We start from the raw sequence: 17,421 nt of genomic DNA, 5'->3' as shown, positions 1-17,421 counted from the left end.
GCAATCTGCAATAAATCAATTTGCGAGCGCTCCAGCAGACACCACGGTTGAGTACCTGCTAAGGAGCTATGCAGGTATCACTAGTTCAACTGAATAATTAGCCACACCAAATTTGGCTTTCCATTTTTCCATTTGAATGCTAATACTGTTTGACTGTGCTAATGTTGAGTGTTGCAGCGACAAACACATCTTCACATCTACTGGCACAACCCCTGACACTTGTACAGTTTGAAACAGCTTGTACATCCTAGCATGGACACTCAATCTGCAACACACACACAAACACACACAGAGCATGGCTATAAGAGAGGCTATCACTCTTGGGCAGACTGCTGTCCAGTCTCCTCTGGCCCCAGCAGAGATCTGCTCCGCTCCTCACCCGATCGTCTCACCTAACATCTCTAACCGCCACAGGCCTGCCGCCCCCTGCCCACATCATCAATCTGCGCTGGCCCCGGCCCCTCTGATTAATGATGATCTATGCCGGAGGGATAGAGGGCTCGGGGACAGGGGATACAGGGCAGGGAAAGGGGACAGGTGCTGGCGTTCTGACCACCCATGTGATGTCGCGATGCCACAGTGCCACACAATGGCGGGGTTGGGCTTGCAGTTCAAGAGGCTGAGAAGGAACAGGGTGAGCAGCAGCAGGGAGGGGAGGGTGGGGGGACATGGGGGTGGGGCGATGACCTTCAAGTTCAGGGGGGCAGTGGCGCAGGGTCGCACATGGCACCAGCTGGAAATGTCATGCTGTCAGATGTCAGCGGGCAGGCTAAGTATAACCTGGTCAGCACCTGGAAGGACGTCCTCTAATTAGAAGCGTGTTGGGCCATGTCGGATCAGACAGGGACAGCGCACTTGGTCAGCGCCTTACAAACACAGATTAAACAAAAAAAACAAAAACTCACATTTAACCATACTTTGTGTTGCCACTTGCTTCGTCATGCTGCGTTCAAACCCCGGGCAGTCGCTGCGCTGCGCTGTGCTTAAACCACTGACAAATAAATACTAAACACAAGCTCGGATTCTCGAATCCTTCTCCTCGGCGGCCTCATGAGAACAAAAACAACTCCAGGACGTGCACTCACACACAAAGTCACACCACTCCTGTGACCTTTTGGATTGCTATAAATAGAGCGCATTTCCACTCAGAATCTATGTTACAGATCCCAATGAATAATTTAGTAGCCTAATCCAGTAGGCAAGTTTTTTGTTTTTTCTTTTTTACTCCTCTGAGCTGATGGCTCAAGAACAAAAAAAAAAAAAGGCAGCGCAGAGTACCAACAGGAACTATTCAGCCAACAACACCACCAAGCTTACACTTTTGGCCTTTTGTCTGTCAAAATTCACAATCACAATAGCATCATGAGCATCCAGTCCCTGGCAGATCATTTTGTGAAGTGAGCACAGATTTGCGGAGGAGATGGGCATCTCTGGGTGACTGGGCTTCGCTTATGTGAGTTTCGTGACTGTGTGTGTGTGTGTCTGTGCATGCGCGCACCAATGTCCAGTGTCAGCTCCCTGCGCTGGTTCTAGCTCAGGTTTGACAATGCTATCAGTTTGTCTCCATGTTATCACACCCTTCTGACACCTGCCACCAACGCTACTTCCATCGCCGTTCTCCTGCCCGTTTCTCTCCCCCTCGCTATGCTTCTCTCTTGCGCCTCATCTGTCTCACTGCCAGGCGCTTGTCCACTCCACCTCACCTCTAGCTCCGTGGCCAGGGCTGCCGTCAAATAACTTCATTAGCTTTCCACCTCTGTCACGCCGGCCTGCTCCCCCTCTGACAATTGGCTGCTGTTTTTTTTTTTCAGAGAAGAGGAGGAAGAAAAAAAAAGCACAGGGCTACATGGGGCAGGTTGAGAACCCAACAAAAGCTGACAGTGTGCTAGACACCGGACAGTGATACTGATGGCTGCAGTGGGGATGTATGGACCAGAGGTCACACACAAAAGGCCTGCCTGTATCTGCTCATGCAGAGCTGGAAAGCAGGGGACACATACGATTAAATCTAGACATTCTTAAAAGAAGGGAATCAAAAAGACTCTCTGTCATGAGACGTTCCAAAAAAATGCCTTACAGAATCTTTCCTGCATACTTTTTTCCTTCAATATACATAAATACACACAAAAAAACCTCGATCTCCTGCTAGGATGACACACAAACGGCATGTTTTACAAGTCTAAATTCTGCTTTTGCGTCACATTACTGTACCCAAGCACCGCATGAGAGTCGCTCTCCCAGGAAACGCATAAATAAGACAACTGCAGAAGCATCATGACAGATGCAACACCTCCTATAAACCCCCCCCTCGCACACCAATTATTCACACCCAGCCAGGGTCAAGCACGTTGTGCCTGTGTCACCGCAGCGGGGTGGGAGTGGAGGGGGTGTTCGGAGGGTGTGCAGTGCCCGCTGTCATTATTAACTCGGGGTCCACTGGGCACAGGGTAGGGGCTGTGCATTTCAAAGTGCCTCTGTGGCTTTCATCTCTGAATCAAAATGTGGATCACACCGGATAGCTAACGGTTGTGTCAGTGTGCAAGGATAAAAATCAAAGGGTATCAGTATAACACTCAACGGAAAGCAGGGCAGCCCAAAAAAAAAAGAAAAAAAAAAAAAAGATATGCTTATTATGTCAGAGGTCACTGAGAGTTCACCGGCTTTTTATGCCTGGGGAACTCGATGCAACTCCCTCTTTGCCTTTTACTCCCTCCCCCTTTGCTTGCTGTCACTTTATCTGTCTCATTTCTCTCCCCCTGTTTTTCTTTTTTTTTTAATCCTTCCCTCTGCAGCTTTTTATATACACCCCCACCATAGGGCCTTGTGGGATCGAGGCACTGAGACAGCAGTGTAAAAGCAGGAGGGATGAGCTGCTCGTGTACGCACTCAATCTGGGTTGGCAGGGAGGTCAAAAGAAATAGAGTCTAGAGGTCCCAGGAGGAACTTCCTCACCTCTCCTTTCCTGGCTGCTCCTTGGCATGGGTAAGTCTCATAAAGATCTGAGCCCACTTCTTTCCACTTTCATAACCCTCCTTTCTTTAACTCCGCCCCCCAACAAAGGGAGAGAACTTTGTGATCAAAGAAGTGGTATTCATTAAAGCCCATCATCACGCATTCAAGTTCAACATCCTCTCGTCCTGTCTTTTTATATCCTGCCTCACTCTCCTTGAATGATGCCCCGACTAAGATGTCCGCCACTTGACACTGGGCTGACATTGCAGGGAGCCATCTTGGCTCCTCTGGGAGTTGCCTGGGCTTGATTGTGCAGTCTGGGAGTGAAGCGCAACTGGCACCCAGGGGGCATCCATGTGGAGCCAGGGCGTGCAAGATCGAGCGGGAGTTAACTAAGCCGAGCCGAGTCCCCGTGCATCCTGGCGGGGTCACAGGATGGCGCTGAGGGCGCTAATCATTTCAAATTATGAATTCCTTTTTAATTATGAATTATGCATAAATTTTTAATTAATCTAATGTTCCCAGGGTTTTTTTTCCCCTCCCATCCTTACTCTCAAGATCTCAATCTAATTACACAGTATTAAGAGGAAGAGTGGCAGTCGTCGCCTCGACCCTGGCGCTGAACCCCGGTCAACCTTTTTCCATCAATCTTGCCATCTTCTCCAAGCTCATCCTTTGATATTTTCTGCAACACGGTGAAATGCATCTAAACATGGGTCGGGCCTCGTACGGCTGGGAACAGCAGGTTTGTTAAGTTTGTTCAAGAAAGTGCAGTATCATAGCTGGCTTAGGAAAATAAAGAAGGAAAGGACAAACTTCCTATCAAGAGCAGCCAATATGAAGTCTTCTATTTTAGACGACAATCTTTAAGTCAGCTTGTGTAAATATTCAGTTTATCCCTTTGGCTAATTTGAAATTGAATTTGTCAGTAATAATAACAACACGTGCAAGGAAAAGCAGGAGGAAGACGCCAGGAATCTACAATTAGTCACCACCCGTGACAACTGACAAGATGCCGGCGAGGAAAATAAATCCCTGGACCACTATTGACGAGGTGCCCTTGAGCAAATCATTTAGTCCCTGACTGCTTTTGCGGAGTTAATCAGTGCCCAGCTGCAGAGAGCTGAAGACGTGCCACTGGGCATTACCAAGTGTCAATTTTACCCCCCCCCCCCCCCCCCCCCAAAAAAAAAAAAACCATCACACTGCATTTATGACTGAATAAATGATTTTAAAACTGAAACTTTATTTGGACATTGATATGTAAAAATAACTGCAATTTCCAAAACTTCGACTAACTAAGAACATGCATGTTTGCATGAACTGCATGTTTTATGCTATTGGATTTAAGGTTCTGCCCTTTCCCCCATAAATACCACACTGGACGACCTCCCCCGTACCAGCAATGATGAGTTTTGACACCTCTGTGTACATCTATAAAGACGTGGTTCAACGACCATTAGGACAGTTTCCAGGTTTTTCCAAGGGCAGGTGATACAAACCCAGTCACATGACCGAAATATGACAAAAACCACTCAGTTCAGGAAAGAGCATCAAGGGTTACTCCTGGTAGGTAAAGCATTAAGAGCGTCACAGTGGCACATAAGTCAATTTCCTGTATATACTCCATTCTGCTGCTACCAACCCTGGTTGTGCGTACAGTGGGATGCGCTTTGCCCGATTACCAGCAATTTATGTTAGACGTTTTGAGTCATTACCGACAGGGTCCTCAATTCATAAGCAACAACAACAAAAAAAGAAGAGACAGGAAAAGCTCAGAAAAGGCTTTCTGCGCAGTCTTAGCCCCATGCAGTGAATCGGGCAGAAGGAGGATGTGAGTAAATGAGCTAGATGTGTTGGGCCCAACAGTTTCTCACTTATGCATAAACTCTGTATCAATCATTGAAATGTGTCAGCTTTTGAATATGGATTTAAAGCCCAGATCTCACCTTCCTGTGTTTATCTCAGCGTCATCTGTGCTAGGGTTTTTTTTTTTAAACTGATGTTACTGGAATATTTTAAGCTGCTGTATCAGTTCACTACATTATGTTTTCAATAGCAATACAGAGTATATATAACAAGTACCTATGCACAGGCAAGAACACATTAGGCCAAAACCTGGATCAGAAACCACTATTGTCGTGTGGGTACCACAATGTATGGTACACAAACAAATCATATGAATGGATGATGATGCTGCTTGCTGAGGTGCAAGGCTCGTATAACAGTCTACTGTATACTATGTTTAAAAGGTTTGAATTCCTTTAGTATAGTTGAAATTAATTTGAATACATGTGGTATTATGACACCACCTTTTCTGTGCTCAATAAGTTAAACAGCTCAATCACATATGCCAAAACCCCTCGTGCAGTGCGACTAGATGCACATAGCGTGAACTGTTTCTATTCTTTTCACCGTTTAAAGAATGACACCAATGGGAATTTTAAATGTTTTCTTATGTTAATGCCCATAAAATTAAAAAAAAAGAAGCCTGAGATGCGTTGGTGTACGTGCTGCTGTCAAAAGCTAAAACTCTCTATTCCCCGCATGTTTGAACTAACAGACATTTTACGTTCTCGTTGTTTTTATAAGCCATTTAAAATAAAAAATAAATAAAAATAAAACAGCTCAGAGACATACTGCAGCCTTGACCTCAGACAATAAGCATAAAAAAGTGTTTACACTTCTTACGAATGTTATTTCTGGTGACAATGAAGAATCAAAACAAAACTTAAGGCAAAGGGGAGACAACATCTAGCTGGAGATCAGCGCCGATGTCTTCATATGAGAGTTTGGAAGAACTGAAAAACTCTTGATGAAAGTGCAACTGCAGTGAGTCGAGTTTAAAAAGTCAAGCTGAGAAAACGGCACAATAAACAAAGCAATTATGGATTACAGGAGTTACACCACCGCTGCGTCTGTGTGAGCTGCTTTTCTATGCGTTTCTGCACAGCGTTAACTAAATGCAGCACTGTAAAGACTGCACTATAAAAAAAGCTTTCGTTTAACGTAGGAAAAAATAAATCTATGCTAACCTGAAAGCTTCATAAGCAGGTCAGTGGCCGTTTTGGTAGTGATGTCAGGGCTGAATAAGGAGGCTGTGGTCGGAGCGCTGGGACTGGATCTGACGCCGACTCCGACCCCTACTCCGGGTAGGTCCAGGGAGTTGGCGCTGCTGCTGGCACGGTCCCTGCAGATGCTGAAAGGGGAGAGCACGGACAGGTCTCGCTCTTGGGGCTCCTCCTTGATGTGGACGTGATTGGAGGACGCCTCGACTGGAGGGGACGTCTGCTGCTGAGCGTCTGAGTGCAGCGGGGACACCTCCGTCGCTCTCATCTCTGCGGAACTGCCGTCACCCATCAGGGAGCCCTCGCCCTCCGTGTCGGTGGTGATCTCCTCTTTCACCTTGACGTCTGTGCGTGGGAAGTGCTGGTGGCAGCGCATGTGAAGCTTCAGGCTGAAGTGACGGGAGGAGGTAAAGGGACAGAGTTCGCACTGAAACGTCTCACCCCGGTCCTGGTGCTGATGTACCTGGGAAAAAATGGGGACAGGTTTAAGCGTCAAACCCCTCCTTATCTCCAGCACTGCATGGCGCCAGGAGGACAGCTAGGGATCTTTTGCTTTATTTCTACATTTCTTTGTGAGCCGCAACAGTGTTAAATCATGCAAAAGAGAAGTGTAAACATTTAAATAGTGATCAAACACGACATGTATGGGGATCAGATCAGAGAGGAGAAAAATAAAATCCAACCTTCATGTGGGACTTGAGATTGTCTTTGCGAGCACAGCGGAAGGGACACAGCGGACACTGATGGCTTTTCAAGCCTGTGTGGATGACCATGTGTCTCTTCCAGTAGCTCTTGCGTTTGATGACCAGGCCACACACAGGACACTGGAATGGTTTGCCACCATCCTCAGGAGAGCCTTGATGGGAACCAAAGAACGTTGTCGTTATTATTTTTATTTTTCTGTTATTTATTTTTTTATTTAGAGGCAAGATCCAGTCCCAAGATTTTGATGGACTTTGATGGATGAATATGCACTAGCTAAATGAAGCATTTAGTTACTGTAAGTGAGTACTGTGAGTGCGAATGGTTGTCTGTCTCTGTGTGTTAGCCCTGCGACAGACTGGCGACCTGTCCAGGGTGTACCCCGCCTCTTGCCCTATGACAGCTGGGATAGGCTCCAGCACCCCCCGCGACCCTGAAAAGGATAAGCGGAAGCGAATGGATGGATGGATAGTTACTGTAAAGCAAGCGTGCCAAAAGTATTGATCCTATTTGATCTCAAAGGGTCCGTATGTAATAATGCCGGCACCACTGCACTAAGACTGCACTAAGTGCATTTGGCTGAAAACAAATTGGATTTGTTAACGACTTTCCCTGCGATCTTCATACGTTGCAAAGCCACCTAGCGGATCAGGGATGGACAGTTCGGTGGGCCCGTTCTTGGCCGCAGGATGCATGTTTGACAAACCCACTGTAAAGAAATGCAAATCCCCTCTTTAATAAGGGAGTTACTCAGACACTGATCAGATCTGCGAGAGACAACGTCTGCGCACCTAATGATGAAAACTATCACGAGAGAAACACCAGCTGGAAGCGATGGAACAATGAAAGCAAAAAACTCTAGCATGTTTTAGTATCTCGATTATTGTTGTTGGCTTCATATCCGGCATCCATTACTGTTTAATTGGTCTTATTAGAAAGAGGCATGATTGCATTACAAATTCTACAAGGGCCTGTCAGGATGGCTTCATAAGTATTCCAGTGCCGTTCCTTGAAAAACATCTGGTAATCAGTGTTTGGTGAAATTACTGTGCTCAGCCATTCATTGACCTGAGGTGTAAAACCTCGAGACTGCCTATTTGCAACAATAAACCACCATCTGCGGCCCAACCTCTCCAAGCACAGCAGAGATCACAATGCAGAAATGACTTGTGCTTACTCTAAGTTGAGGCGAACAAAGCAGAAATAAAACCAGGAGGCAGCGTGTGTGTGTTTAGTGCTTAACATGTGCATTTCCTATGTAAGCCTAATCACGTGTTAGAAAAACGGGAGTCGATTCTTCCTAAAACACGAAAGCACAGCATGCCAGCGTGATACAGTTTTATAGCAGAACTAGCGAGGGTCTACAATAAAACAAGACACGACAGTCAATAATCAAGGTCACATTTTTCAGTCTGGCGACCAAACAACTACCTGCATTTTTTAATTTTTTTTTACAGTGCTGCTCGACCTTGACGGCATGCCGGGTTAGAGCAGACCCCTTTTTAGCATGCAGATCACAGAATATTACATCGACTGCCTCATCTGTCTGAAGTCAATTTGATCCAGCCATTTTAGTTTTGGCGGGGTTGCGACACAATCCCTCAAAAGTGCCCATCCATCTCCCTGAAAACGTTCTGTTCTCCCTTAAGACTACTTAGCTGGAGCTTGCACTTTGAAGCCATCTCTTCGCCTGTCCAAGAGTGAGATCTGTGTGTGCACTCTTGTTTGGGTTACACGTCTACATCTGAGCACGCTCTTACAGATTATACTGCGTGCCCATTTGTAAGTAACAGAGAGACAGCGTGTACGAGGGAGAGAAGAAAGAGAGAGGGAGAAAAAAAAAAAAAGAAAAAGAAAAAAAAAAGTGCACGCATCTGTATCCAGTCAGTGGAAAGTATGATGTGTTTGGCCTTAAGTCTGCTGTGCTGATCAGTGCAGAGGGCTCTGGTTAGTGGGGTATGAAGCCAGGAGGAGGCTGCTGAGATGGATATGGACTCCAGGGCTCCCCACTGTGCCGAGCACACACTGACGGCCCCCTTTTGGCAGCACGCACATCCGAGCACAAACGAGCTGGTCTGGGAAGGCAGTGAGGTCTCAGTCGGAACCCCCCGTCGAGCCCACAGACCATTTCCCAGACTAGAAGGCCAGCCAGAGCTGTTTTCTCTCGGCTATGCTCTCTGCTCGGCTGACAGTTAAGCTGAGGCTACACTACACACTGCTTCAGCGCCAGTGAGGTGAGAACAAAACCATTACAAAACTAGAGAAAACATGTCACCGAAGTTCACAATTCTGTTTCTCCGCCGGCATTTTTTATTTTTTTTTGGTGACATGCGAACCTGCCGCTGCTACACGAAAAGGAAAGGAGACACGAGTCCGCGCTTTTTGGAGTCATCCTTAGAACGAAGTAATAATTTAGCACTGCTAACGGTGTGACTTTGAATTTCATAGTGTTGTTTGTTTGGCCACACGATGGCTGGGGAAATATAGAAACTGAACTGACAGTCAAAAGACGTGAATTATTTTCTGCTGCAGTAAGACGAGCTTGCACATTCAACCACAGCAGTCTTGTTTAACTTTAAGCAGACAGATTGTGTGTTTAACACAATCTAACACTTGAGTGTACTTTAATAATTTTGCAAGTCTCTCTTGCTAAAGAAGAAAAAAACTACATATTTTAAGTAGAGAAATATGGAGTTATGCACCTAAGCTAAGATGGGCTGTTATCTGTACTGGTGCAACCATTATTTTAATTAATTCACTAATCTCATTATGCTTATAGTGATTCCCATGCTTATTATAGTCCTTTATTGTGCTTTTAGATTACCTGCTTGGTTGCTGGGCTTCCCTCTGCCCTTGGGAGGAGAGGGCAACAGCAACTCTAGGCTCTGATTGGGTGTAGAGGGCGTGGGTGCTTTCTGGTTCTTGTCCAACAGGGGCTTCACGTCCTCTTGGAGGACCCCAGTAGTTGCCAAGGGGGAACCGTCTTTCTTCTCTGCCAGCAGGTTTCCTGCTGCCCTGGCTGCCACCTCTTTGAGCAAGGCAGCGGAGGAGGTCATAGACACAAGTGAGAGGAAGGAACTCGCTGCTTGGTGGTCCGTAGCAGCACTGCCCGTTGACGAGGCTTGGCTCCGTTCACTGACTTTCTTGGAGAGCGCAGCGAGGGTGGAGCTAGCTGACTGCGGGCTAAACGGAGAGTTAAAGGCATCGAAGCGCACCACATCGTCTCCTCGACCACCCCCACCCAGGGTGGGCACTGCAGATGAGGCAGAGGTGGATGAGGAGGAAGATGTCGTTGAAGAGGAGGCCACAGCGTTCTTGTCTTGAAGCACAGCGTTGGCTGCTGCTTTTAACTTCTGGATTGCAGAGTCCGGGGACAGGCTGGAGCCGCAGGGCGTGGAGCAGCTGGCTGGGGGCCACTTATCTGCCACACCTGCCCATACAAAGCCACTGCCGTTGCTTGGGGTGACAGAGTTAAAGGGGTCTAGGGGCTCTTGCTTGATGTTGGTGGCTGAAGGAGCTGTGGAGGCCGGTGAGGCTGAGCCACTGTTGTTGTTGTTACTGGCCAGTTTTCGGGCAAGAGCACTTAACTGCTGGGCGTGGTGGGAAGATGGAGAGAGTGTCAAAGGTGGGGCTAGACCTATTGGAGGAGAGTCGCTCCCAGCCCCTCCCCGGGATGACCGACCCAGGAGCTCCCCGGTGTCGAGTTTTAGCGACCCAGCTTCTAGGAGGCGCCGTAGGTTGCTGCTGAGGGGCTTTCCCAGGGCTCGAGATGCTGCCTCGCCATAGAGTGACGATACCACAGACGAGAGCGTGTCCTGGGCCGAGAATGCACCTCCATCCAGTCCAAGAAGTTCCAAAGAGGCACGATGGACAGGCGTGGGGCAACCCAGCGAGCTCTCACCTCCGCAGGTGTCATGATCCCCAGACCCAGCGCTGACTCCAGGTCGTTCGTCGGGAGAGGAGCCCCTGGGCAGGAGGACCTCATCCTGGGTGTCTCCAAAAGACGACGACTCTGAGCGCGTGTCAGAGGCGTTCCCAAACCAGCCTTCCTCCTCCACAGCAGTGCCATCAGGCCCTCCTTCCTCATTGCTGTCCACATCTGGAAGAGGAGAGGAAACCAAAGGAAGAATTAATGAAAAGTGTGTGAGTACTGTGGCAAAGGTTGCTTTAGCAAACAGTTAAGACTGATGATTATTTCACAGCTAATCAATTGTCGTACAGCTCTAACTCAGGTTTACATTTATGATGCTTAAGAGCAATTAGACAGTTAAGCTTTCACAGTCCGGCTTCTACACTGCAGAGATTAGCAAACTATACATTGCAAAATCCTAAATGGGAGTCAAAAAGCCTTTAAAAGCTGAAAAAGCAGGCAGACAACTAAAAAGACTTAAAGCCCAAATTCAACTTCTTTTTTTTTTAATACAGTCACAAGGCACATCCAAGATGTTTGAGTAATTTAGATTTTTCTGTCTTTTTTTTTTTTTAAACCTTATTTTTCCCACCCTTGGTCTGGAAGAGCCTAGTAAAGGGGTTACCATGACAACGGGTCCTTCTGGGAGGCTAGACAGCAAAGATTAGGGTAATGGAGGTTACAGAACTAGATTAATATTCATGAGCCTGCGGATACCACCAGGGAGCCAATAAGGATAGGGTTAAGGTCACCAAGGGTCATTAATATACACTTCATGTATCAATATTCATAAGCAAAACATTACAGCTTGCCAGACAAGGGCGAACAAAGAAAAGTGAATATTCCTGATACATATTAACAAACCTCCATAAGAATATGTCAAATGCACCAAGCCTGGGTGAAACAAAATGTCAAAACTGACACCTCCTCTTTGGGTTACTGAACACACAAAGCTCACGAAACATTTAACAAAAAAGAGAACTGGCTGAGATTCATTAGAAAAGCAGGCACTCAAAAATGAAAATATCATTTAAGATGTCTTACACACCAACATACATTTCCAAGCACACCAAAGCTGTGTTCACCTTCACGACCCTCGCTGAGGCCCGGTGGGTCCGCTCTCTGTTTACAGGCAAAGGCAAAATCGTTGCCAGGCAACCCAGCCCAGCAACCTGTAGGGATCATTAGAGATGGCTGACATCTGGCCAGCATGGCTCGCTGTGGTCCGCAAAGGTGACCACAATCACAACCCGCTGTGACCGCTACTCTCCTTCTGCAACAGATATCAAACAGGGCCTGCACACTTCCAGATACCTTCTCATCTCAAACACATCCCCACTTCCTTTCTTACATTTTACAGTAACACAGAGGAAGATGTCAAAAAGCAGAGCAACGGGTTACCTTATAATATCAGCCTTAGTGCCTTCCAAACATCCTATAGCCGCATGCCTAGTAGCCTTCACCTTGACAAGATATTACAGGACACACTTTATGGCACTGACGAGCACGTGTGACACTTTGTCTGTTGAGACTATTATTAAGGTGAATGAAAAACACCAAATGCACCGATTGTGAACCCAATTTACCATGCCGCTTGAAGCCATTTTACCACCGGAGTAGGGTTAACAGGAATAAAGGGAGGGAAAGGGAGAAGGAGCCAGTGAGTCATGCAGGGCAGGGCTTGACCCATTTCCATGTGACATGCGAAAAGCAGCAAGAGCCACTAATGGCTGTAATGTGGTTAGAGGGAAATCGCTAGATTACTGACCCGAGGTCTCAGCTTTGAGGCTGAACTTTCTTGCTGCCTAAGTTCAATCTTAAACCTCGGGGTTAGGTGCAGCTGCACACAACACTAAGCCACTGGGCTTCTGCCTGAGTGCTACAGTGCGCACTTCACTACCATGGCTTTGTGTGTCACAGGCGAGCCACCCCTGTGGACAGAATGACATTTTCCAAGGTCATGGTCTCCAGACCAGCTCTAAGGGGCCTTCATGCCAGTTCTGTACTTACAGCTACTGCTACATGCCCATCGTACACATGGAGACAATCTTCTTCGAAGAACAAACACACGTTTTATTGCTAAAGTCCTGCCCATGATTATCTTTTCCTTTTTTTCTTTTTCCCCTGACATACACATTTAACTGCTTCGGCTCCTCAACGGTGGCTGGTTTGATGATGGAGGCATGGAGATACGGGCCGAGGCGGCAAGTGTCTGCCACTGAAAGGGAACCATTTAGCGGTGTAATGGCGGGGATGACTTGCATGTTGAGACAAACAGCTGCGGGGTGCTCAGCAGTCTGGATCTGTTATCACTCACACACGGATGATTCACTGGCAAAAACGGGAGGGAGTTTTCTCTCTGGGCCACTGAGATGTATAGCGCCACCTTATTATAGACAGACAAAGACAGACCTATAAAGGGGTCCAAGTCCAGCCTGAGAGTCCATTAAAGGGAGGGCCAAAGGCTTCAAGACTTCCCAGAATAAACAGTGTTGAGCTTGACCAGAGATGCACACAGAGCAGATAAAAATATTTTCATGTACAGCGTTTAGAAATTTGTTGTGCTAACCTGTCAAAGGAAGAAACCGGGAGGCTCACAGCCCGTAACTACAGCTAAAAACAGTTGGACCTTCCAGGTAGTGGAGTTGTTCATTGTTTCACCACACAGAGCTGTCAACAATCTCCAGTTGTGAACTTGGCAGGATTATTTTGGCTGGGCTTTTCCAGGTCAGAGGGTTGTGCACGCATGTGTGTGCGTTCGTGCTCAGATGTAGATGTACAGAACGTGTGCCAGCTTTATTTCAGCTAACCTCTTTCGCCCAGAAAGATCACTAGTTAAAAAAATAAGTAAATATATAAAAGGGAGGCGTGTGAATTAGAGAAAGGAGAGAAGAGCAGGAGACTAGAGTAAAGGTAGGTCAAGAGGTCACCAACCACATGACTTCTGCGAGGCTGCTGACTAACATGTTCCCTCTCCTTTTTCCTCTCTCTCTTACACACACAAAGCTACTCTGTTGCTTAGCCAGGCATGAATATTGGCCTCCCTGACCCCGGGCCTGAACGGGGTGGGGGGGAGAGGAGACGGGACAGTGAAGGAAGGAAGGGACAGATAGAGAGATGGCGAAAAGGGAGGGGCTGATCTGACTGGGCAGGCAAGAAGAGAAGGCCATTAGCCGATTAAGGTTGGACGGGGGTGCATCAATACTGCGCTGATGTCAAAAGGAGAGTCGTGCCCATGAGCTAATATAAGAATGAGAGAGAGAAGGAACAAGAGATAGAGAGAGGGAGATAGTGCAGGTCAGGGAATCACTAAAAATCGCACAGACTGCTGACCGCAAAGCCCTACAAAGTGAAATAACATGAAAGACTGTCACAACATACCGAGACTAGAGCCATCACATTTACATCACCAAAATGATTAGCCTCTCTTTCCTGCTAAGACTGGGAGGCTCATGGTGGTATGTGTGCTTGGGTTAAGGAGGTAGGGCACAGGGTGAGGCCATAGGAAGGAAGGCAGGGAGTATGGATGTGGTGAAGAAGGAGCCGGGGCGGTAATTAAGTGTCCGGCTGGACCCTGGCGGGGGTTGCCACAGCCGCGGGCTATGCTAATGAGCAAGCCCGGCGGTCAGGGCTGCCTTATTAGTGCTCGCTGGACAATATGGTGGGAGAGATGCACTACTGATGGCCTCACCTCTCTGCAAATGACTAACAGTCCTCCCAAGGAGGAAGGTAATTCCATTAATTGGAACACAGTGGATCAGGATCACCTCCCTTTCCTTTTTCCACAAACCCTCACTTGCTTGATCTATGTCAAATCCCCCCCCCCCCCCCCCCCCTTCAATTAAGAAAGAAGTCGAAATTACTTATTATTTCGTTATTCATTATTACCTGTAATCAGTAAAGTAGTCTCAGTTGTGTAACCAGGATGTTAGCCACTTTGTCATATACTTTACTTCATGCGTGTTTTTTTTCCTAACACCAACCAATTTTATAAAAGTTTTCACTTTGAAGAAGAATAACAGCAAGAGAAGACTGTGGGAGTAATGATTTAACTGAATGTTAACACAATACTTCATTGACGTTTATTAGAAACATTAGACTTACTTTTGATTCAATGTCATCAAGTGTAAAACACATGTAAGTTAGTACCTTTCTAAACAGACAAATCTGAAATTAAAAGTGTAAAAAAAAAAAAAAAAAAAAAAAAAAAAAAAAATCAATTACATTTTTACAAATCCAGATCCTGGCTCTTTTGCCGTTTCCCATTTTTGAATATAAAATCAAAGGTTTAAAAAAAAAAAAGAAAGGCGTCATGTGTTTAGAGTAAGGACACATCTGTAAATCGGTTGAATATTGATGTTCCTTTGCAGGAGCAACATGACCATCACTCCATCGAGTTTATTCATCGTGTTGTTTCCATTAGGAAGTTGATGAAACATGACAACCAACAAGGCGACAGGCAATACCAGTGATTACTGAGGCGAAATGTCATACAGGACAGTATGCCACCTATTTACATTAAATGAACTTGTAAGACTGTGCCTGTCCTTTATGTTAAGCAACACCACCGCTTAACAATCTTAAGATAAACTGTAGTGTCAAACAGGGGCAGGGCTGTTTAATGGGACTTCTTAAAATTCCAGCTCGGTTCCAAAAAAAAAAAAAAAGGGAAAAAAAGTGGCAACAGTGTGAAAAATGATGTCAACTGAAACAGAAAACAATGACTTGGAAATCATTTTAAACATCTGTTTAATTGAAAAAATAATGTCCAAATGATTTTAATAAAAATGCTCACTGAATTTAATGCCAGCATTATTCAAAGCAAAGGTGATGGAGGTGAGAAAAGTTGGCATTTGTTGTGTAATGCTAAAAAAAATACAAATAAAAACACACCTGGCTTAACATTTCAAAACTAATCTGTCGAATAAATCCAGGAATCTCCATTTGTGTGTGTGTCTATTCAACAACTATTTTTAGAATTCACTTTTAACGTGACCTTAGTTCGCATTAGATCTTCTTCTTAGGTTCACATTTGAGGCATTTATGGAACATCTGGAAATTTTAGCTACAGAAAAAAACTCAACCCAAGACTGTGTTAGAAAAGAAAGTGATAGTGTAATGATCCATCTAACTATTATTCGAACAATTAATCACAGCATTTATTAACACTGCTGTCCTATCCTAGTTCTTTCTAGTGTCACTAGTTAATCTCGCACGCTGGTTTTAATTTCATGTATGGATGATCAAATGTATAATAACCAAAGATGTTGCTTGCCGTGCACCATTTTTAATCACGATTATATCGAACTAATTAAAAAAAAAATTTAATCAGCAATTAATTTGTTTTAACATAGTCTCAGCAAAATGCACAAATACAACTAACTTATTTAGAATATATATATATACATTTTTTGTACTTTTGACAGTACGATAAAACAAGCATGTATCCTTCTGGTGCCTTCATAGGTGCCTTAGTTACCCATGCTAAATACACTGATGCACCCCCATACTATCGCTACTATCATCACTAGTGCTGGCTTTTAAACTGTGCGCTGACCACAGGATAGTTTTCCACTTTGCCCTCAATCCATCCTTAATGAGCTTGGGACCAGAGACGAAGGTGGCCTTTGCATGCATTGTGTTTATTTGTATGTTCCTCTACAGAGTCATGTCAGCTGTGCACTTTTCTTTTATTACATTACATTATTAGTTTGTACACGCCCCATTTAGATGCCCATTTTTAAAAATCATGTTATGGACCTCTTGCCATTTAACTAGTCTAGTTTTTACATTTTAAATAACTAGTTTTAAACGAATAGAAAGACCATCATAAAGTGACTAGTTTCTAGAAATCTACTGCAAGGACTGATCAACTCATTTTCTCGTGGTGATTCAACAATGTGGTGGAGAATGTGATGGAGGACACCACCTTGTCCATGTTCAACTAAGATGAGATCATAGTTTCATCAGTGAGCCCTGATGCTCTGCACAGATGAAGGCATCGTCATCCTGGAAGAAACCACTCTCATCTGGACACAAACATTTTATCATAGGATACAAGCACAGCTACAAATCAACTTTTTATTATAGCCATGCTCTCCTCCAAGCGAACTAAGGGACCCAAACCAAAACGTTCCCTCAGGGGTCACGGGTTAGAATTTTTTTATTTTTTTTTAGCAACAAGATATTCACCCTATAGTAACACCGATAGCAAGAGTTGCATATTTAAAGTAAATGAAGTCAATACTATATACAGTGATTTAGTGAAGAAAGTGAAGCCTTGTAGACAGTTGAAAAACCGCCATCCATAAACCACTAAAACGTCCCTCTAGCTGTCAGTTAAATAGACACGATGTCTTTACATGACATGTCATCTCATGTATTGATGAAGACTAACATTAGACATTCAAATATTCAGTTCAAAAATGATAAAAAATCCAGAATCGACGGCTCTCTTGTCCAGCTACCTGCACTATTCCACCCAAGTGTTTGTGTCTGTGACAAAGACATAAAGAGCCCATCTTTCAGCTGGAATCTGAGGTGAGGTGATACTCTCAGTAGGGATCAGGGTTCAGACAGCAGTGCTATATATAATGGTGGTTGAGTCGTATTGAAATGTAGCGCAAATTACCATCTGTGTATTTTCGGCCTTGGCCTCCATGGTTTGTGGGTACTTTGGGCGGCATGCCAGAGGTGAAACAGGAAGGAGAAGTGTTCTTGGAAGAGAATGAGACGACTGAGAGCCCGAGACCTCTGAAATTCCTCAATGCAGATGAAGTGCACTTTACA

General features: G+C 45.3%; 1 protein-coding gene across 1 annotated transcript in view; it reads right to left on the bottom strand.

Moving 5' to 3' along the window:
• znf827 (zinc finger protein 827) overlaps window positions 1-17,421 on the bottom strand; it is a 76,316-nt gene that overhangs the window by 42,171 nt on the left and 16,724 nt on the right. Inside the window, exons 2-4 of the mRNA XM_063476093.1 lie at window positions 9,547-10,821; window positions 6,704-6,876; window positions 5,988-6,483 (exon numbers count right to left, since the gene is read on the bottom strand). Of these exons, the coding sequence (XP_063332163.1) occupies window positions 5,988-6,483; window positions 6,704-6,876; window positions 9,547-10,821 (1,944 nt within the window). The remainder of the gene's footprint in view (window positions 1-5,987; window positions 6,484-6,703; window positions 6,877-9,546; window positions 10,822-17,421) is intronic.

Source organism: Pelmatolapia mariae, linkage group LG6 (assembly GCF_036321145.2).
Source record: "Pelmatolapia mariae isolate MD_Pm_ZW linkage group LG6, Pm_UMD_F_2, whole genome shotgun sequence".
Taxonomy (NCBI): domain Eukaryota; kingdom Metazoa; phylum Chordata; class Actinopteri; order Cichliformes; family Cichlidae; genus Pelmatolapia; species Pelmatolapia mariae.
This window is presented reverse-complemented; position numbering and strand designations above follow the sequence as displayed.